This window comes from Spermophilus citellus, assembly GCF_964194105.1.
Source record: "Spermophilus citellus genome assembly, chromosome: 2".
NCBI lineage: Eukaryota > Metazoa > Chordata > Mammalia > Rodentia > Sciuridae > Spermophilus > Spermophilus citellus.
Genome location: NC_138183.1, coordinates 57,196,121 through 57,218,319, shown reverse-complemented (window position 1 = coordinate 57,218,319; position 22,199 = coordinate 57,196,121). Strand labels below are relative to the sequence as shown.

Below are 22,199 nucleotides of genomic sequence, written 5' to 3'. Positions count from 1 at the left end.
TATCTATCTTTAAATTTCAATGCAATTTAAACCATCTCAGGCCCTTAAAAAATTATGACAAGCTTCATGAATAAGAAAACTTGTACAAGCATTTCTGGAGACAGCAAAATTTGAATCCCTAAACTTGTAACCTACTTCATCAAAACAAAACAAGCAACCACCCAGCCAACAAGAGATTAAACACACATATAAACGCAACTTCAAGAACACTAAACAAAATATCATCAAATTGAATATAGTGTTGCTATCCAAAGAATAAAATATTATTATCATTATGGTTTATTCCAAAGAAAGAGTACAGTTTACTATCAAAAAAACATATCCTTGTGATAGAGAAAAAAGTCCCGTGACCCACAAAAAGATGCTGAAAATGTACTTGACGGTTTACCTAATAATCTAATAACTAATTAACTAATAACTAGTCTAAGCAAAAACAGAGATAAAAATCAAAAGTAAAGACTTCAACAAAATCCAACATCAAATTATTTTTAAAAGAGGACATAAGTGTGGCATTCCTAGGCTCCCAACCTCCTTCCACTAACTCCTCCTATTTTAAGTTTTTAAGAATGTAATCCGGAAAGAAGTCAGTCACAAAAAGACAAATATCATATGATTTCACTTATGCAAGATACCTAGAGCAGTCACACAGATAACAACAAAGTAGAATGGTGGCGGCCAGGAGCAGGGGAGAAGGGGCTGTTGCCTAACCTATGGCACAATGCTGTGCATACCTTTGACGCTACTGAATTGTGCACTTCCCAAAGGTTAAGATGCTGGACTTCATGTGTATTTTAAAACAATAGTTAATAAATGTAATCTGACATTGGCATTTACGTCTATAATCTTATTTATAACAATTATTGAGGCATTACTCTCAGCTTGTTACTATTCTCATGGTTAATCTATATGTGTACCTGTGGGTATATATTTATAGTTATACTTTCCTGTTCCTATTTTATTTTAAATTTTAGGTTATTACTTTGTCAGCTGGAATAGATTCTCAAAACTATTACCAAAAAAAAAAAAAAAAGAGGGACCCTGCTTTTTGAGACAATTAATAATAAAGAAAATATCTCTATTGCTTTTGACTGGAGGTAAAACTCCAGTACAAAAGTAGAATTTTTTCTTTTTTTAAATCATAATCCTAAGTATTCTCAGACAGTTTTTTAGTTTCTTTTATTTATTTATTTATTTGGTACTGAAGTTATTGTGGGCTGGATATAGTTAGGTCTTGTCATCTGCATATTTAGATTATTTTTAGCTCATAAGAATTTTCTTCATATGCTTTTGATTCTGTTTCTCTCCTAAATACTCTGATTTCTCTACAAAAACCTCGTAACAACACTGAATTTTCTAAGCTACCATAACCTTTTTCTCATTCATTTAACTTCTTTATTTCCTATGCTCTGAGGGCAAATATCTTAAGTTTGTTCTCTATAGCAATGATTATTTTCACAATATCAGTTCTATTTCTTTCTTCACCAATGTAGACTTTAATCATACAAAGACAATTTTAGTTTTCCTAGTATTTTTCCTTTTCTCACATGGTACCATGTTCATTGAAGACATTATCTTTTGGGTTCATTTTTAAGTCCTTTTTTCTGAATAAACAAATTATTTTCTCCGAAATTTTCTTCTAGTTCTTCACTGTTAAAGATATATTTTTCTGGATTTTGACAATGTACCCTTTTATTCTTTGGTATTTTCTCACCAAAGCATATTGATGGTTTTTTTTTTTTTTTTTTTTGTGTGTGTGTGTGTGTGTGTGTGTTTGTTTGTTTGTTTTTGGTACTGAAGATTGAACCCAGGGATTGCTTTATCTCTCAGCAACATCCTCAGACAGATCTCACTAAGTTGCCTGGGCTGGCCTCTGCCTCTCAAGTCACTGGAATTATAGTGATATGCCATCATGCCTGGTATTGTTTTCTTTTTACCTTATCCAGATTTATGGTTTGGGGTCAGAAAAGTATATGGTATTCCCTTAGCTACATAAGTCAAGTACAAAACACAGAGTGAGAATATGACTAACAACTGGCAGAACTGACCTGAACTCTTGTCTGACCACTTAGTAGCTTTGCACAAGTTACTTGACTTTAATAACAATAAAAATGATGAAGACAAAAATTGTAATAGTAATGTCTATCATTTATTGAGTGTTTATTACATAACAGACTCTGCACTAAGTGCTTCAAATTCTAATTCAGCTCAAAATCCAGATTTGCCCCTTTCTTATTAATGATTTTGAATAAATGATTAAATTCTAACTTCCTAATAATACTGATTTCATAGATTTGAGATGAAGATTTAATAAGAAAGTACATTAAAGTGTTTATGATTCAATAAATGATTATTGATCATGGCAGTAATGTAATCCTATGATGAGTCACGTTGATAACACAGCTCCTAACAAATTCTAATGATTGACTGTCCTTTACTAATGAGATCCCACTATAAAGAGGTGGGCTCTTCTCTTCACCCCACCACTTAGATAAGTAAGATTCTACCATGATTATGCATGAAAACACTAATCTTCAAGCTAGTGTTTCAAATGGACCTTGTCTACCAGGGTAAGGTGTCAGAGTATAAATTAAGGAGGCTGTGTCTGGAGGAATTACATTAGGGCACAGAACCAGCTGCTAGCCTTCCTGCACTCCTCCTCACCCTGTCCCCATCTTCCTTCTCCTAATCCTGTTGTTCTCTGGCCTTAAAGCCTTTTAAAATTGAAACCGAAATCTTGTACCTAGAAGAGGACAGTAGGGTAGAATCAAACCTATCTGTTTACACTTTCACAGGGAACTAACCCCATTATCTTTCATGAGACAGAAGATGAGGAAAACACCAATTTTTAAATTCTATCTAAATATACTGGCTATATGGTTTCAAGATAAACCTCCAAGACTATAGCAAAAGGTTATCCTCAGTCCAGGTCTACTGTGATTAGAAACATTTTTAAACCTTTTTTAAATATTTTACATATCTTCATGGAAATTTAAGTTGAAAAGTTGGTAGAAACTAAATTGTGGTTAGGCCCAAAATGTGAACTTTATATTTGATAGCTAAGAATAATTATTTTGCTATATATCTGAAAAGACCTAACTTTAAGTCTTACTACTCTTTTGTTTTGGTTTGACCCATAGTCTCACTACTCTTAATCAAAATTATTAGCTCGCCTTTTTTTTTTAAGAATTTGAAAAAATTTCTAAAATTTATAAGAAAATATAAAAGACTTTAGAAAACAGCTTTCAAAACTTATGAGGTTATAGTTATCAAGAAGACACTTCAGTGTTAACAAAAGAGATATATAAAGACATGGACTAGAAATAGGCAGATGTATGTGGCTACTGATATTTGCTAAAAGTAGTTCAGCAATTCTATGAAAAAAAAAAAAAAGCCTTTGCAACAAATGGTACAAGATCGGCTGGATATCTACATGAAAAAAATAAAGTGAACATCAACCCTTACTTCACACACCATATGATGAAATATTACTCAACCATAGAAAGGAATAAACTGTTGATACAAAGCATCCACATGAATCAATTTCAAAGTAATTAAGCTGAACTAAAGAAGCCAGGCAGAAATGAATATATGATGTGATCCCACTTATATAAAATTAATTTATAGTGATAGAAAGTAGATCAGTAGTCATCTGAAGATGGGGGTAGACAAAGGGATGGAATCCAAAGCAGTCAGAGAAAACTTAGGGATTGGTGGAAAAGTCATCTTGATGGTAGTGATAGTTTCATGGGTATACACATGTCAAAACTTGTATATGCAATTTATTGCATACAATTATACATCAGTAAAGTCATTTTTTTTCATCTCCTTCAGCAAATGGTGTATAATGGTCGCCAAATTCTCAGAAAGTGGTAATATTTCCACATCATGAAAAGAATCAGAACTGAATCAGCAACATTAAGTGTAATCGGGAAAATTCTGAAATTAACTACTATCTGTATCTTTTGCACCTTCAAGAAAGTTATGTAACTAGGTTGCTCATTTACGACCATGTAAACTCTAGCAATGCTACAGTGCACTACTTATGGATTAGTAAACAAAAGCACAAAACTAGCAAACAAGACTTTTCTGTAATTCATCAGATTGGGAGAAAAGAAACCAGATCTGCTTGAGCCTGGATTCTAAATGAGAAAATATATTAGAACACTACAATTCTCTATCAGATCCCCCATACAAACATCATCATCAGATCATACTGCACAAGATTAGGAGTTTATAAAAGTCTCCTAAGTGTTCCTATGTGGGGTGCAGTTTGCGTACAGAACAGAAGAAGATCGCTGTAACTATCTCCACAGAAGTATCTGCGTTCTCTGGCCTGGCCCAGGTTCTGAGTATGAAACTGTTTCCTGTACTACACAAATAGGTTATTTATTTAGTCCATAACTGGTCTAAGCCTCCACTTCATAAATCTTGAACACTGTTGAGTATTGTCTCCAACCAGGCATTAGATGCCATAGATGTTAGGTTTATAAAAAGAATAAACCCCTCACCCTAAGGTGTTAAGAATTCACTAAGGGGAAAAGACATATAAATAGTGATGAAGTACCGCACTAAGTGCTAATGTTATAAAACTGAAGTGTAGAGAGAGCCCGAAGACATGTCATCATGGCAAGGGGGCTCAGGTATTTTAGATGGAAATTACATGAGCAGAGAAGGCACAAGGCGAAGGTTAAGGCCAAATACATGGTCCATGGGTATGCTCAATGACATCACAATGATAACAAGTTAGTATTAAACTAGACTGGGGACCTTGGACACATATTAGGAGAAAATGAAATAATCAGAATTGCACTTAATAGAGATCACTACAGATCTGTAATGGTATATCAAAGAGAGAATTCAGAAATCTTTGACTGAAGGCAAAAATAGCAGCTACGGAGATTAGGATATTATTAAAATGACCTAGATGAGCTAATTAAAGGGACATAGTGTAAATGTTTGCTTGAAAAATAATTGTACAGTAAGTTTCAGCACCAATTATCTTCTTTTAAAAATATTTTGCCTTCTTCTTTTTAATTATGAACAACCACATCAGTGACCTGAGACTCTGTATTCATTCATTCTTCTGCTCCGCTGTCTACATGTTTTCTCTCAAAAGCTCAAAGGAACTCCTTTCTTCCCCTATCAACATATGGAAGGTAACACAATTCACCTGGGTTATACCTAGATTCCACTAGGACATATTAGGCATAAAATAGCAGAATGTTTTATTATATCACAATAAAAATGATCATTTTCTTTTCCTTCCTTATTTAGAAGATACTGTTCTGCTTAGAAAGTTCAATTCAGAAAACAACAGTATAAAATGTCAATTTTTAAACTAAATATTCACTGAATTTAAAACACATACACACATACACAGACACACACACACACACACCACAAAATAAATAATGGAGTCTGCACCTTACAACTCAGCATACCACTGTTTATTTCATGTCATTAACAAGTGCATGTGATGATTTTAATGATGAAAAGATCAAGTCTGAAAGTTGAATGGCTTTCCTGTCCTCCTACTGAATACTGCAGGGACATGGACATGCTCAAGACATAGAGTGTGGAGTAGGGAGGGGACTCTCTAGTGGGACCAAGAACTTGAAGGTGGTTCAGCAACACAAACAATCATTAAAACAGGAGTTTGACCCTAGTTTTATTGTATAAAATAAAAATGGAAAAGGTCAAGATCCCTGAAGAGCAGCACTTAAGTCTATAATACTTGCAATGACTTCAAAAACCAAAACCTGCCAAATTCTTCTGTTCTTCTACAGTCAATGACATTAAGCAAAACCTAATATGATTTTTTTTTAAGTTGGTAAGAGTAAAATTACCACACAAAAGTGCCTGCTTAAATTATTTGACATGGTGATGCCCTTAGAGTTACATAAAAAGAAAAGGGAAGAGGGCTGGGGATGTGGCTCAAGCGGTAGCGCGCTCGCCTGGCATGCCTGCAGCCCGGGTTCGATCCTCAGCACCACATACCAACAAAGATGTTGTGTCCGCCGAGAACTAAAAAATAAATATTAAAATTCTCTCTCTCTCTCTCACTCTCTCTTAAAAAAAAAAAGGAAGAGTTTCATGGGTTTGCTTAGTATCTTTAAATCCCATTCTTCAATGCTGAGGTTAAAAAAAAAAATTAAAGCTCAGGTAGCTGGTTACATATCTACATAATATTTTCAACTGCTTGCAATGTATTATTGTAATGTTGATCCCTCTGTCTAATAATTCAAGTGGGGGGGGGTATACAACTGCCTTGTACAGGAGAGTGAGTTGTTCAGCAGGCTAAACCTCTGCTGGGCCCAGTGACATTCACTGTTCTGGAGCAAGTCCACCATATCTATGATACAAGATTCTAGCTTTCCAACTGTGAGAAGGAAACTGATTTGCATTCTTAATTTGTAGCTGTATGTTGTACTGAAAAAGCAGGTCTTGAAAATATGGGGGGGAGAATTCAAATTGAGAGGAAACATTAAATGCAGACCCTCCTTATAAAAGGAATATGAACTACTTGGGTAAAAGAGCAATCACTAAAATACTGCCCAGAGGAGTAGATACAGACAAAACCTCGCTAAGGAGTATTCATGACTTTTCACATGGGGATTCTGACCCTTCCCATGGGGAACCTAGTCATCCAACAAAGAAAGAAAAATGTGTTATAGCAATATCTTTTAAAATTTAACAGATTACAATATATTTACATACAAGCCATCTTGGAAGTTTTCTGAAAGTAGGTGTGATATCAATTAATTGCTTACATCAATATATTAAAATTTCATTTGGGTGATGCATGCACATGCTTGTAATCTCAGCAAATTGGGAGGCTGAAGCAGGAGGATCACAAACTCTAGACCACCCTCAGCAACTAAGGGAAACCCTATCTGAAAATAAAAAGTAAAATAGGATGGTAGTGCATACTGTGGTACAGAGCACTTCAATTCCCAGTACTGAAAAAAAAAATTTTATTTTAAATTTGAACTCCATGTTACATTGTGACATCACTTCAGATACCACAAAACTTTAAAATACAGTTATAAATTTAAGAAAAACAAAACCTTGAATAACTAACTCTGGCTCATGAACTAGTTAGTCCTTCCATCATAGCACTGTGAAAGGACAGTTTGTTTTACTGTATTCAGATTGTACTATAACCAAGTACTGTATCAAGTCATTCCCTAATCTGTACAAATGCAGAGAACTTGACACTTGAGAAAATATAGCAGAGAGGGAAGATGGGGGCTGCTGAGCTTCAGCAACTGCAATAATGAAATGAAGGAACGCTTCTTCACCAGTGATCTAACCCACATCCTCGGAAACCCTCAGTTTAGCATTCCCCAAGCTCATCCCCACTGAGGCACAGGTCACTTATGATTCGCCTCCATCATCTCCTTTGTTGCTCTCTGCTGCCCCTTTTCCCGGTAGCTGTAGACACTGTGTCCACCCCCAGGGACTCGAGTATGCCACCCACACTGGTCTCTCTGGAGACGCAGACTTGGTCCTCTGGAGCATCCCAACACAAAGGTTTCCCTTCAGAGCAGTGGGGGCTTTTAAACATGTTCCATGCAAGTACAAACAAGTCAAAATTTCTCATTTTATCAAGAGGCAATGTTCTACAAAGAATTATATTATTTGTCCAGGTTGGGGAAGCAGAGCAAGGGGAAGAGTACTAATCACATATTAGAATTACTGATATGACTTTTTACCTATGCAAAAGTTCATTTTAACCTACATTTTCTGATAACTAGGATCTTGCACAAGTCACTTAACCCCTTTGCCTTGTTTTTATAAGTGAGGAAGTTAAACTGGCAATCTATAAGCACTTACGTCTGATATTTCCTTAAACAATGTTTCTGAAAATACTTCATATAAAAATGATATTGATTATAGTAGTAATTTAGTCATCTAAAATTATCTGCGGGAGGTGACATGTGTAAACAAAGATTTACAATATAAGCAGTAAACATAATAGAAGCAGCGACATCTAGTCCTACACAGGGCTATCCAAGAGATACACAGAACACTTTGGTTTTTGAGAGGTGGGATGGATTCAAGAGAACTTTCAAAGTATTCAAAGTGAAGAAACAGGAGAAAGAGGCTCCTGAGAACGCAACCATGAGCCAGTCTAATGGAGGGTATTTGGGTAGATTCTGGTGGCTCCAAGGAAAGCAAGCCTAGTCTGAGAGAAAAATAAATAAATTTAACTTTGGAAATGTTAAATGTGAGTTACCGTAAGACAACTAGGAAAACACGCCTGAAAAGTAGTTGGGAACACAGGTTCAACGCATTAGGAGACAGATCTGTTCCAAAGGTATTCGTTTGGGGGAAAAAAAAATATATACACTTTTAAAAATCACAGGGGGTACTGAAGAAACATAGAGGATTAAAGAAGAATCTGGTTAAGAAAAAGAAAGAAGTCATCAGAAGCAACTAAAAAACCCCAGAGATTTCTGGATTAACAGGGGAGGTACCATTTTCAAAAGCAAAGGGTAAGTTTTAAACAGAATATGGTCAACTAAATCAATAAATACTCAAGAATACAGAAGCCAGAACACAATGGAAGGAGTCACTGGACTCCATGTATAATGTGAATTTAAAGAGAATCATTCAATGGGGACTTAGAAGCCCAGCAGAAGGAGAAATCAAGATGAAATTTCAGTGTTTCATGCCATTTCATGAAAGGAAGAGAGATGAGACACTGGTTGAATGAGTTTGTTTGAATAAGGTTATTAACAGAAAAAGAGGTAAGTGGAGGCACTAAGAAGAGTAAAGTACAGACCAAAGTTTCAATGGGGACAGAAAAGTTGGTCATTTTAGAAAGTAGGCATGCCATGGAGAGGCAAGTGGAAACAATATTTATACAATGTTAATGCAAGGGTCTACAGATAGTTACCACCGGGGAAAGCATCCTATAAAGATGCATTTGTACTCTTTCTCATGTCAATATCAAAAGCTATGTAACAAAAAGTCATTCCACTATTCCTTGACGCCCAAAGACATGCAACAAAATTTACTATCTAAAAACTACAATTCTACTCCGTCATGAGCTTGAAAATACCTGTGAATTTATTGTTTGCTTTTGCCTCCTTTTAAAAATCTCTAACTATCCTAGACTAACCTCCTCAAATCTAGCCTATCACCTTTATCTTGCCCTGTAACTTTACTATGCCATCTTAAGTCTTTAGAAAGTGCAGTATAAAAACTCAACACATTTGGTTCCACATGAAATGATACCTTCTACAGGAAGTCTTTTTGATCAACCCATCTGGAAAAAAAAAGTGAGATAAAAGACTTCACTTTTATCAAACACCTGCAATTTTCCAGGTATACGCCCCTCTTTGCTCCCCGCAGCTCGAGTGGAGAAGATGGATTGCACTGAATTTTGGAGAAGTTGGCTAACTTGCTCATTCTCCTCATGGCCACTGTAAAAGATGGGGCCGTGGTTCAGGGGAAAATGGAGTTCCAAAGTTCATACTATTTCTGTTCTACCACACTCCCTCCAAAGGTGGGAAACAGGTTTCATGACTATGAACTCCTATGATATTTGAGTAGCAGCACTAAGTAATATTTATCTCCTTCATATAAATATAGTAGTGCATGTGTTTACAGACAAAAAAGCTTGGGAAGAGTGAGGTTCACATGTAATTCACTTTGAAAAAGATCTTTCATAACATCTAATCTAATGTCATGAATGTAACAGATGCTCAGCAAATATCTACTAAATGAAAAATTTACCTATGGACAGCTCTTTCTGAGTTGTTTATGGTTTGTGGTATGAGATGGTGTATATTTCCAGCTTCCCAAGGCAAATGTCTATTTCTGCTCCTAATTTTGAGTTGACTCAATCCATATGCTCATTGCCTGGAATGCAATATTTCATTCTAATTCTGAACTCAGTAACCAGTGGGCAATTAATATTAATTTGTTGCCTGGTAGAATAGGTGATTTAAGAAATAGAGGAAAATCTCTCAAGACCTTAAGTTTGGGGGGGGGCTTTTTTTTCAAATTAAATATTATAAGTAATTAGGGTATATCTACAGTAGAGGCTAGACATGGTGCCATCTGCTATACAAACTAATCTTTGAAGAATGGGTTATATATAAGCACTCAGAACTTACCCTGCAAAAAAATAAGTAGCTGAGGGCTATTATGTACCCTTCTGGCTTTTTAAGACTAATTTGTGAATAACACCCTCCCTCATCGTCTCCTCCTATCTTTGGAATCCTATCCTAAATTTGAACATTTAAGGATTTCATTGAATGTGATGTCTCCAAACAAGTAAAAAGATAAAGAAGAAAAATGTTTCTGCAACAAAATCTGTTAAGAAAAAGTCCTTTGATTTTTGATTGGCACAGACTTCATTCTTAAATTACTTAAAAGCTTTACTTACAAAGTCAAGTCTTAACCGCTGTTTACCAATCCTTTCAATGTCTTTCTATTTACACTTTTATGAATAGAAAGCCTGTTTATAGTTTGTTGTGTATTGTCTAGTGCCAAAGTTTAAAATTACTTCTCAGTATCATTAAATAGTACATTTTCTCCCATAAAAAAAAAACTTGATTCTGATAGATATAATAAATGAGGACAAGAGAAGGAATAGACATGAACTCATTAAGAAGTTAACTGGATATGAGTCTTGAAAATTAGTGTAAACCTCCTTTTTTCTTAAAACTTGAAACACAATATTCTAAGATAAAACATGCTATATGAGGGATTATACAAAGTTATCTGCCTTTGTATGCAAATAGCTAACAAAAAATGTTATATTATTTCAGTAACAATTAAATTTCTAAGATTTGAAAACATAAAGTGAAAAGTTAGGCAAATATGGGTCCTAGTGATACCAATAGATGACAGCTACTACTGAGATGCTAAGCTAGTGTTCGTTCTCTCTCTCTCTCTCTTTCTCTCTCTCTCTCTCTCTCTCTCTCTCTCTCTCTCTCTCTCTTTGACCCAGGGGCACTTTACCACTGAGCCACATTCCCAGTCCTATTTATTTATTTATTTTTGAATTGTGAATGAGAGTCTTGTTAAGTTGCTTAAGCTGATCTTGAATTTAGGACCCTCCTGACTCAGTGTCAGACTCCCCTCTTACTGGGATTACAGGCATTCACCACCATGCCTGCCTGAGCTGTTTCCTTAATAATTATTTAGTCGATTTTTATGAGTTTCATGATGCCCTTCTGTATGCTTCAATTTCAGTATCTATAAAATAAAGATGGGGAGCGATTGAGTTCAAAATTTTTATGATTTAAAAAATTTGTTAAGTTCAAGACAAAAATATTGTTATAGTTAATAGGATCCTTCTTGTTTAATTTGTTCAGTTATTTACTTAGTCCTGTCTTTGTTCCAGAGAGTATATTTTAGATACACTCAATAGTTGCCCTAATGGCACTCAGAAATTTTACCAAGCTACATGCAAATGCCAACACACAGAAAGCACATGTACCCTACAAAACCTGCAAAAAGGAAAAGTAATATATTAAATCCATGTCATCCCAGGTAAGAAAATTCTTGTTAATGAAACTTGAAGTACTTCAAAAATTTACATCATAAAATTTTCAAAAACTGCTTTAGGATTCAACATTTCTTTACTATATTACCAATCAAGAGAGAGTTCCCCACAAAACTATGGCCTTTCTAGTTTCATCTTGGAACTGACTTAGGCAAAAAATACAACCTCTATATTTCCTTGTTTTCCTTGGATACCAACCATTTCAGCATTAAGCAAATTATCCAGTTTGGGAAATCTAGAAGATCACAGCCCAAGGAATGTTGAAACACAAAATAATAAAGCAAGTCAGAGCTAATTTTAAAAGATTACAACCCAATCAATCACACATTTCCTAAATGTAGCGGTGGAGTTTGAATTACTGAAAATGAAATTACATCTGAGTCCATGTTCCAAAGTTTACCCTTGTTTAGTCCATGATAGTTGGGAGAGGACTCTTGTAGTTTTATTGTTTAGGAAGGATTAGCTTAATATTCAGAAATAAGTAAATGAATTCAGACATATAATTTCTGGCTCTGTTATAAGCACAGGGAGATGTGCATCATTAAAAAGATGAAGTGGCCTAGTGCTTTTGACCAAAATAACTATTCCATGTCCTTGGGTGCCATCAGACTTCTAGAGTACTTTGGCTCTAAAAAGATAATGGTGTTGGCGAGGATGTGGGGAAAAGGGTACACTTGTACACTGCTGGTGGGACTGCAAATTGGTGCGGCCAATTTGGAAAGCAGTATGGAGATACCTGGGAAAGCAGGGAATGGATCCACCATTTGACCCAGCTATCGCCCTCCTCGGACTATTCCCTGAGGATCTTAAAAGAGTGTACTATAGGGATACTGCCACATCAAATGATCATAGCGGCACAATTCACAATAGCCAGACTGTGGAACCAACCTAGATGCCCTTCAATAGACGAATGGATTAAAAAAAAAATGTGGCATCTATACACAATGGAGTACTACGCAGAAATTAAAAATGACAAAATCATAGAATTTGCAGGGAAATGGATGGCATTAGAGCAGATTGTGCTAAGCGAAGCTAGCCAATCCTTAAAAAACAAATGCCAAATGTCTTCTTTGATATAAAGAGAGCAACTAAGAACAGAACAGGAGGAAGAGCATGAGGAAAAGATTAACATTAAACAAAGACGAGTGGGGGGAGAGAAAGGGAGAGAGAAGGGAAAGCATATGGAAATGGTAGGAGACCCTCAATGTTACACAAAATTACATAGAAGAGGATGTGAGGGGAAAGCGGGGGGAAACAAGGGAGAGAATTGAACAACAGCAGATGAGGTAGAGAGGGATGATGGGAGGGGAGGGGAGGGGGAATAGTAGGGGATAGGAAAGGTAGCAGAATACAACAGTCACTAATATGCCATTATGTAAAAATGTGAGTGTGTAACCCATGTGATTCTGCAATTTGTATTTGGGGTAAAAATGGGAGTTCATAACCCAGTTGAGTCAAATGTATGAAAGATGATATATCATGAGCTTTGTAATGTTTTGAACAACCAATAAAAAAAATAAAAATAAATTAAAAAAAAGAAATGAGCCTGCAAGTCAGACAGCCAGGTCTGCTGCTGAAGAAAAGCCAAAGGGGTGCAGGGTTATGTGTGGGTATACAGCTGCAAGCATTTGCACTCATAGGATGACTGGATGGGATTCCACCTTCATGTCAATAGTCAGGAACAGATTTCAAAGAGCCCATATCTCCAGAAGGACTTGGATTTTTGCTCTCTCTTCCCAAGCTGTTGGGAAATAAACACAGGAATAGATGGTAGCAATTTCCATGGGCTGCACATCTCCCAGCAGAAATCTACCAGTGATAAGAAAGTGTGGGTAATCAAGGTGATGTTTTTCAGAGGTTAACTTCTCTTTGCTATAACACTGAAAGCAGCAAAGTGATTTGTCTATTTCATTGCTTATGCAGTGGATTAAATTTTCCCATAAATGGATTGTGCCTTCTCAAGATACTGAATCTCAACTTTGGAGATTTCACATTTCAGCCAAATTAGGAAGATGAAAAGAGCCTCCTAAAGATAAATTATGCTCCAAACACCTAAGACGCTTATATGTATGAAAGGAGCTTTAAATACTAATAATTTAATCCCAACTGACTACACAACAAAAACCTTAATAAGATCTAATTTTTTTCCACTTTAAATTAGAAAATCATCTATATTCCTAGTGGCTTTATTTATTTCTAGGTACTACAAAACAAACTTGTTTTCATCAAAATTTCCTTAATAAGCTCTAGGTTAAGTTCACAATCTAATGATACACAAAGCATGTCAAAATGATGGAATGCTTCTGAATGATCAAAGAAAATTCTAATTATATTCTATTTAATTTTGGTTGAATGTGTATTTGACAGTTGCATAATATAGTTTTCAAAAGTTTTATTTCTGAGGAAAATTCAACATGGAAAAAAAATCAGGTGTTGTACCTTAATTATTTCTGTTTGCCATATTGCATAAAAACAGAAAAATTAAGAGATCTACATTGAATATAGCAAAGCAAAAATTTAACCAAGCTTCTGGACAAAGATTGAAAAACTAAATTTTGTCATTGCATAACTATACAAAGGTTATTCATCCAGCTCAAGTAGAGAACATTTTTAGGTGCACATAATTCCTTCTGTACATGTTCAAAATGCATTTCAACAATAACTGCTTTATTAATTTCAATCAAGCTGCCATTCAAATGCAAAGAACATATCCTTTGTTTGGTCTGGCTTATAATACTTATCAACTCTTTTTCTACCAAAGCTATTTCCCTCTCATTCTTTGTAAGATGAGTAAGGAGGCTTTTGAAAAATATTTAGATACAATTCACTTTTACTCAGAAAAAAAAAATAGTCAACTAAAAAGAAGAAATCTTTGAAAAATTAAGGGACATTTTAAGTTAATAAAATTTTCTCAACTTTGGAACATTTCCAACAATATAAACAATTTGCCTTTTTGGAAAAAAATAATTGAATAATTCTAATCTTCCATTTACACAAAAAACAAAATAATAAATTTAACTGGTATTTACATTTAGAATTGTTCAGTTTTTTGTTATGTTTTGCTCTTAATAGCCAATTTGTGGATAAAGAAATATCAACTTAATATACCTTTTAAATATGCATTTAATTAGAATTTTTGTCTTTGAACTACATACCACTCTTGATATACATTACGATTTTGTCTAAAATAGTAAGTTAACTTTTACTTGGAACAACAACAAAAAAAATGCCTTTCAAGTGAAAATAAAGAACAAAATAGAAGCAAGACTCAGAAAAAAAATAAATTCTTTTTCGATTTTATATTTTTACTTGTATATCCATTTGCTGTATCTTTCTAATATCATTTTAAGAGAATACTGATCTAATACGTTTTCGTGCAATTTTGGGATTCTTTAGGTATTTGAACTTCATATTAGCCAAGTATTGTGACGTGGAAAATCAAATAATGAAGGATTAAAACTAAGTCTGCCTGAGGAAATAAACTTATATTTATGATTTTCTGTAATCTTTGTGGCTTATTTTTGAGAGAAGTGACAGATAAGATCATCTGAGGAGGTGGGAAGCAGGTGTGGGGACTGCTTTCCATTGTCTTGTGTTTTGTTTTGTTTTCATTAGTTTATTCTTAAAACATTTTTTTTTTACCAAAAGTTATAGGTATGATTAAAATTCTTAAAATAATGAAAAAAAACAGAGATCCTTCACTGCACTAGTTTTATATTATTTTCTCAGGAGAAAAAACACTGCTCATAAATGAAAAGCAAATACTATATATTCAGATTTTAGAGCAACAAAAACCATGAAGATGGTCAAGTTATAAAAACCCATTTTCAGATCTGGAACAGCTTCTGAAAATAGAGGGTATTTGGCATACCTTGTACTAAAGGAAAAATCTTACTTTCATTATTTCCTGATTCTAGGAACCCAATAAAAACCTTATGGAATAAAAATCCTTGCAAAAATCTTTTGGTGAAAACATAACCAACCATCACCACCAATAAAGTAATGAAAATTGATGAATATAATAAGCGTAGAGAAAATTTTACGTTTTCTCCTGAGTTAAAAAAAAAAAAAAGATTAAAAGGTTTTTTGGCTTTTCAAACAGCAATGATTTTTAGTACCTAAAAGGTACACAACTAAAATATACACATGTTCACTTTTAAAGAAATAAGAACAAAAATTAAAACATTGGTGATTAGGTAAATACTGATGACGCCAATATAGAAGTATTTGCCATTGCAAAGGGCTTAAACACAATCACATCTTGTCCCAATCATACCTGCCTGCCAGAACAAAATAGGCAGCTGACCAATTATGGGGTGTTTATCTATACAGTGGCACCTTTGTTCTCCAACAATGTCAGATTGCAAACGTCCTGGAACACATATTTACCTGGAGGATTCTTGGCAGGATCATTGTGGCTTGGACTTCCTGATTGTCCAGAATCTGTAAAGAAATCACAGAAAATGTTTTCTTTTTAATTTGTTTTGAAAGAATTTCACAATCCTCAGAAGGACTTAAAAAAAAAATAAGGTACAACAATGAAACTGAGTGTTTAAATAAAGTATCCTTTCCCATGCCTTTTGATAGCAATATTTTATTCATCAAACCAGATGAATGTCTACACATATTTCTACGTCAAAAGAAAAAAAAAATCAAGTATTAATCCATAATATTCTTGGGATAGAGCAAGGCGTTTCTGAAACAAAAGATCTAGCTACAAAACAACTAAAGATGTTTTGAAGGTTAGGCAAATATCAAGGTCAGTCAGTGGAAATATGAAATAAAGCAGATATATTCCCTTAAAAATGCAATCTGAGTATAATTAAACATGCTTTTTAAAACCCGAAAATATGTTTTTATTCAAAGAGTAAAATACACAGAAATGAGAGCCTGCTTTTCCAGGATTTCACACGCATGTACACACATCCACTCCAATAATCCCCCAACCTACTGGAACTAGGCCCAGAGTTGTCTACATCCCATAATAGCAATCAATTTGCAAACACCAGGAAAAGCATAAATTACTAGGTAGAAACCAACATGCCTTTGTGGAGAGCAAATTATTGGATCAATTTAATTTCCATCTGTGATAGATGGACAGATTTTTCAGATAAGGAGGAAGAGATCGATGTAGTTTATCTGAATTCGCTATTCCATATTATCCCTCATGGATGCTACAGAAAGGAACCTGGAGGATATACAACTGTTAGACAGCATGCCTTCCCTAGCTGTTCTCACACTGTAGTGTTTTGCTCACCCTTTTGCCTCTGTGTCCCTAGAGCATTTATCTGTAGCATTTGCCCTGTGTTATTATACCCTTACTTGCAGGTTGCTTTGTAATCTTCTTTCATTGGTTCTAGTATTTAACTTTCGTCTCCCCTACTAAATTGCATGCTCCTAAGCAGAGGCAAAGATTCTGCCTACTTCTTTTGTGTCTTTCTCAGTATGCTGTTCGTGGCTGTGAGTGTACTAGGCTTGTAGTTCAGTATCAGAAGAATAGATGGCTCAAACTCAGCAGCCTTCCTTGCTTGCCTAGAAAAGGCAATCTCGAATTAGATAGTACATTTCACCAAAATATGATAGGTGGGGCACAGAAGACTGCTCTGTCATTGACTGCCATATAGTAACAAGTGTTTCCCTAAAACCTTGTCATTATACTTAAGCCAAGAAAGGTATTTCATCTTGGTTAAGCTGAAAAGTCAGATGCTTTTTTTTTTTAATCAGGGTTATTCTGTTCCTCCAGGTGAGTGATTAACACACTGCAACTGCTACTTCTACTATTAAATGCAAGAACATCCTGCTGGTTCCTTCCCCAGTATCAAACTTGGTTATTTACTTCAGCCCATTGCTACATACCTGGTAGCTTAGATTTAAGCCTGGAAGCAAAATTTTACCCTTCATCCCATTTCCTTGTCTTTTAGCTTTTCCCATCCAAAACAGATTTTGTGAAATCTTAGCAAACATATTTAGTGATTTCCTCATTGTCCTCCAACTAGTTCCTGATTTCAGGAAATGGAAGTATGGAAGTATGGAAATAAAGAATTGGAAGGAACCACTCTTGCATTCCATACTCTGACTCCAGTCTCCTTCAGACTGGTGCTCTTGAAAAATCTCACCTCTCATCTCCCATGAATTCTTCTATTAGTTTTTCTGGAATTGAGCTCCAGAGAGCAACCTCTCCTTTAAATATTAGACATCTTCCAGGCTCAGAGTACAATCATTACATGAAAATAACAACCTATACTATTTTGCTACAATCTTGGCTATTTTTGCCCTGATTTCCTCTGATGGATTCCTTTCAGCATTTATACTACATTACAATTCAATTTTTCAAGTGATTCTAACATGGAGACGAGTTCTTAGCAAAGCATTACATACCCACTGACCAGACCCTCAACTGTTAATTTTTCTCTCTACAGCTACCTCACATTTATGAAAGTCTAGATATGCATAACTAGATATGACACAACATAAGGTACGTTAAAATTGTTATCTTAGGCAAGCTGCAGCAGCTGTCTTAATTCAGGAGTTGAGTACATGAGTTTTATTATGTTCAGTTGTATCAATGACAAAGTGGCACCATATAACTTTCCCACTATCTGTGGCTAAAGTTTGGGTCCAGTAGAATAAAGAATGAAAGTCTCTTCCATTCCTAAGAAAGTATTCAGTTAACACAATGGCATCCCCTATTACCACAACATCCTACTTGGGACTTTTTTTTTCTTTAAATTACTTTCTGTTCCCATTTCCAACTGCAGGCCAAATTCAATTGAACAAATAGACTTACAAAGAAAGGGAAGGGAAGGGAGAAAAAGACCCACAAGTATTTGAGAGAAAACTGAGTGGACCCTAAATTTGAGTCACACATTGCTTTCTGTAACAATTCCACTTTCTAAAATGATCTGGTGTTTACTAAAGCACAATGACAGGTTCTCTTTCATATTCCAAAGCCTGTGCCTCTCATGAAGCCAAATAGCATATATTGTGTCCCCAAAACACAGAAGAGGACCTCTATGCAAGCAAGTACAGAACACTTAATTTTCAGACAGTAAATTCTAAAATTATTTAAAATCTACTGTTAACTCTTATGTCACCTTATATTGGTCACTTAATTCCAACTGCTGGAAAAGGAAGTAACCAGGGAGTCGCAGTTGGCAGAGAAACCAAAATGAACTGTTATTGTGGTTGACTTCAGAGAAGGAATTATTCAGACCACATCTAAAACCCTCCAATTCACCACCTAGGTCAAATTACTCTATACTCAAAGGTTTTATTTAACCACTTCCACCACTTTGCTCAAGTTTCCCCACCGTGTGTGTGTGTGTGTGTGTGTGTGTGCACGCGCGCGTGCGTGCATGGGTGCGTCTAGCATGCTGGAGTGAATCCTGGCTCTGTCCCTCTTAGTTGTGTGACCCTGTACAGAATTACAAAGATCTCCAATCTCTTGGAGCCTTGCATTCTGATCTTGAGAACTGCAATCCTACTGCCTACTTCAGATCACTGCAAAGATCACAGCATATCATGCATCAAACCCTGGTCCTCACAAGTCCTACATAATCAACAAATGAAAGACACTATTAAACATGAAGCCACATTTTAAAGATGGATTAGAATTTTTAATGGACTAACTCTCAGGAAGAAGAAAAGAAAAGATATACAAATAATTTGTGTCCAGTCCAGTGGTAGCATCTAAAAACATCTGTTAGTGGATCTACTGAACATGGAGACGTGTTTGCGGGCCTGGGAGTGCTATGTAAGAGGGTTAGGCCCATGCTTCCCACCCCTGCTTCTCTGTTTCTTTCTTTCTCTCTCTCTCTGTCTTTCTTTTGGAGATGGGATTCACCATGTGGCCACCAGCTTTTGGGCTCAAGTGAACCAGAATAAAAAATTGACTCTTCTTGGTAAGGGTGGGCAAGAATACATCATAAAAGATATCAGATGGAAGTCACCCTAGGAATGAGGTCTTGAAAAATAACATGATCTCCCAACCTAGTACATATTTCACTCTGCTACCAAGGCAATGTTTATAAAACCCCAAACTGATTAGGCTAAATCCCTGCCAGAAAAAAAACACCTCACATGTATTCCAAATACCCACAGAAAGAACTCCAGTTTTTTTAATGTGTCACTAAAGGTAACTTGATCTGGCCCCACCAACCCCTGAGTCACACTTTAGCCTTCTGGACCCTTGAGTGTACCAGCACTCATTCCTCAGGGTCTTGCACAGAATGTCTCTAACTGCTTTTTTTTTTCCTCCCTTAAGTCTTCATACGAAGGTCATTCCTTTTTGGCTGCTGAACTCCATAATGGCAGAGATGCTGCGCTATTTAGTCTTTTAGCCTTAAGTTTGGGGATAATGCCTTGGCACATTTGGTAAAGCCAAATAAAAACAACTGGTCTGTAAACCACAGATATGCACAAAGAAGAAAGACTAGGTATGCCACTCAGCACAAAAACAACATTAGAAGTCATACAGATAAACCTTTTGTGGTAAGGAAAAGGAACAGATGCGCGCTTCCCAGGCCTGAGTGTTCCGGGCTAATGTAAGGGCTGGTTCTGCTTCCCTCCTTCCCAATGAATATTGAAATAATGAAAAAAAAAAAAAAGAAGAAGAAATGAAGAATGAAATTGGAGTGAGGGTATGAGATAAACTATTCTGCATCAGGGATCAATTTTTGCTCTCCTGCAGAATAAGGAGGTGTTTACTGGGGGTCCAGGAAAAAGGTCCCCAATTTGCACAGAGGTGGCCAAGAAGTTTTAATGACCTACATTATATAGACTACTTTTCTATTCCTGAGTGAAGCTTATCACAGGGGCTCATTTTATTCTCTGACACCATGACTTGAGTACCAACAGGAAAACCAAATTTGAGAAACATGATTTTAATTTATAGTTATTTGGGTGCAAAGAAGCGACTGAACAAGGCAAATTGTCAAGTCCCTTCTAACTCTAAAATTATATGATTCTAGAACAATATAGCTTTTATATCAAGGGATATCAGAAGAGTAAATGAAACGGTAACCTGTTAACCTACAGATAGCCTCTTGCTAGAACTAAAATTAGTCATCATGTCATAAAGAGCCCTTTGTCATATTCCTTTGCCTTAAGCAGGTGAAGAAATAGCCCATTGTCAACTAAAGAATACCAGGAGATTTTTTTTAAGGGTTAGAACAGTCTGCTTCTTTCTCTCTAAAACATTATTAATTGCTAACATACTAGAGTTGTATATTTGTGCAAATTCAATACATAGCATGCCAAAAAGAATCACTTAAGAAAGAAAAGTCAAGATATAAAAAGCAAAAACTTGAAGGATGGGATACAAATGCACGCACTTTATACTAGGGAAACAGAAAAGACAAAAACATGTACTATTTAAAGATGGGGAGAGAATGCTTCTCCTTGGGCAGGTCTTCCTCCTTCACTCTCCTCCCTCCTCCCCACAGCACTGTGTCTTGCTCTTGGCAGTTCCCTGAGTGTCAGGACTGATTTCCCTGGGATTTCTAGTGAGTGAGCTTTATATAATCACAATTACTATTACATAATTTGCCATGTTTTTTTTTTTCTTCCAATACAGTGACAACACTATTTCAGTTTTAATGGAGAGCTGGTTTATCAACTGGGGTGACACAAAACTATAGTTTTACAGTATTTTCTTTTCCTTCTATTAAATGTTTATTAAAATAACACAAAGATACATGGGAAAACCAGGTAACTGACTCTTTCATAAGTGTGTGGGAAATGCTCACTGATTCTTTCCCCTTATCTCCCTGTCTCCCTCCTGCTTCCCTCTACTCTAGTCTCTTATTGGGAGTTCACTTCATTGCAAAACTTGGTTAACAATCTATATGTGGAGGGTTGGGGATGTGGCTCAAGCAGTAGCGCGCTCGCCTGGCATGTGTGCGGCCCGGGTTCGATCCTCAGCACCACATACCAACAAAGATGTTGTGTCCGCCGACAACTAAAAAATAAATATTTAAAAAAAAACAATCTATATGTGGGAATATACTTGCTATACTTGCTAATGGAGTCCTTGACATGTTTTTGCTGCATTTGTACCCCCCACCTTAAGCTCAATTGTGAGCAAGAAGAGAAATCAAACTTCTTTAAATACTCTTGGCAGAACCAGAATAATATTTGGGAAATATGACTTTCCACATATTTTGAATTATGCCTTTCAACCTATTTTTCTTCATGTCTGAAGGCTTGTACCTTCAGTTACCCTTTCTATTGGTTAACAATGATTTTTAAATATTTGATTTAGCAAAACTCAGTTTTAAAAGAACTTATTATGTTGAGAATCCTTACAGATAAAGCAATTAATTAATTAACCAAAGGAAAATATAAAACAAAAGAGTCAATATGTAATATATCCTATTCCTTATCCATATATATTCCACTAGTTCCCTTAATAAACTTTCTTTAAAGAGTCACTTTTGCTTAACAGGAAGATTAGATTCCAAATTTCATATCCCAAGGATTAAAATAAGGATTTGTTTGGGCTCAAGACTGAAATTTGCCCACAGGGAATTAATTAAAAAATAAAAAAAATTTTAAAAGACTACTGAAATTTAAGGGAAAAAAATGTCAAATGGGGATGAGAGCCAATCATGCCCACAACAGGGGACTACTGACCAGAGCAAACAGGAATACACCTGAGGAAAAGTGTCACCCTGCT

The 22,199-nt window shown here is 35.6% G+C and overlaps 1 protein-coding gene across 7 annotated transcripts in view; it reads right to left on the bottom strand.

The window, feature by feature from the left end:
- Positions 1–22,199, bottom strand: part of NFIB (nuclear factor I B) — a 433,171-nt gene that overhangs the window by 80,304 nt on the left and 330,668 nt on the right. For all 7 annotated transcript variants that reach the window (XM_081278616.1, XM_081278617.1, XM_081278620.1 and 4 more), the window contains one exon: positions 15,914–15,967. In XM_081278616.1, coding sequence (XP_081134742.1) covers positions 15,914–15,967 — 54 coding nt within the window. The remainder of the gene's footprint in view (positions 1–15,913; positions 15,968–22,199) is intronic.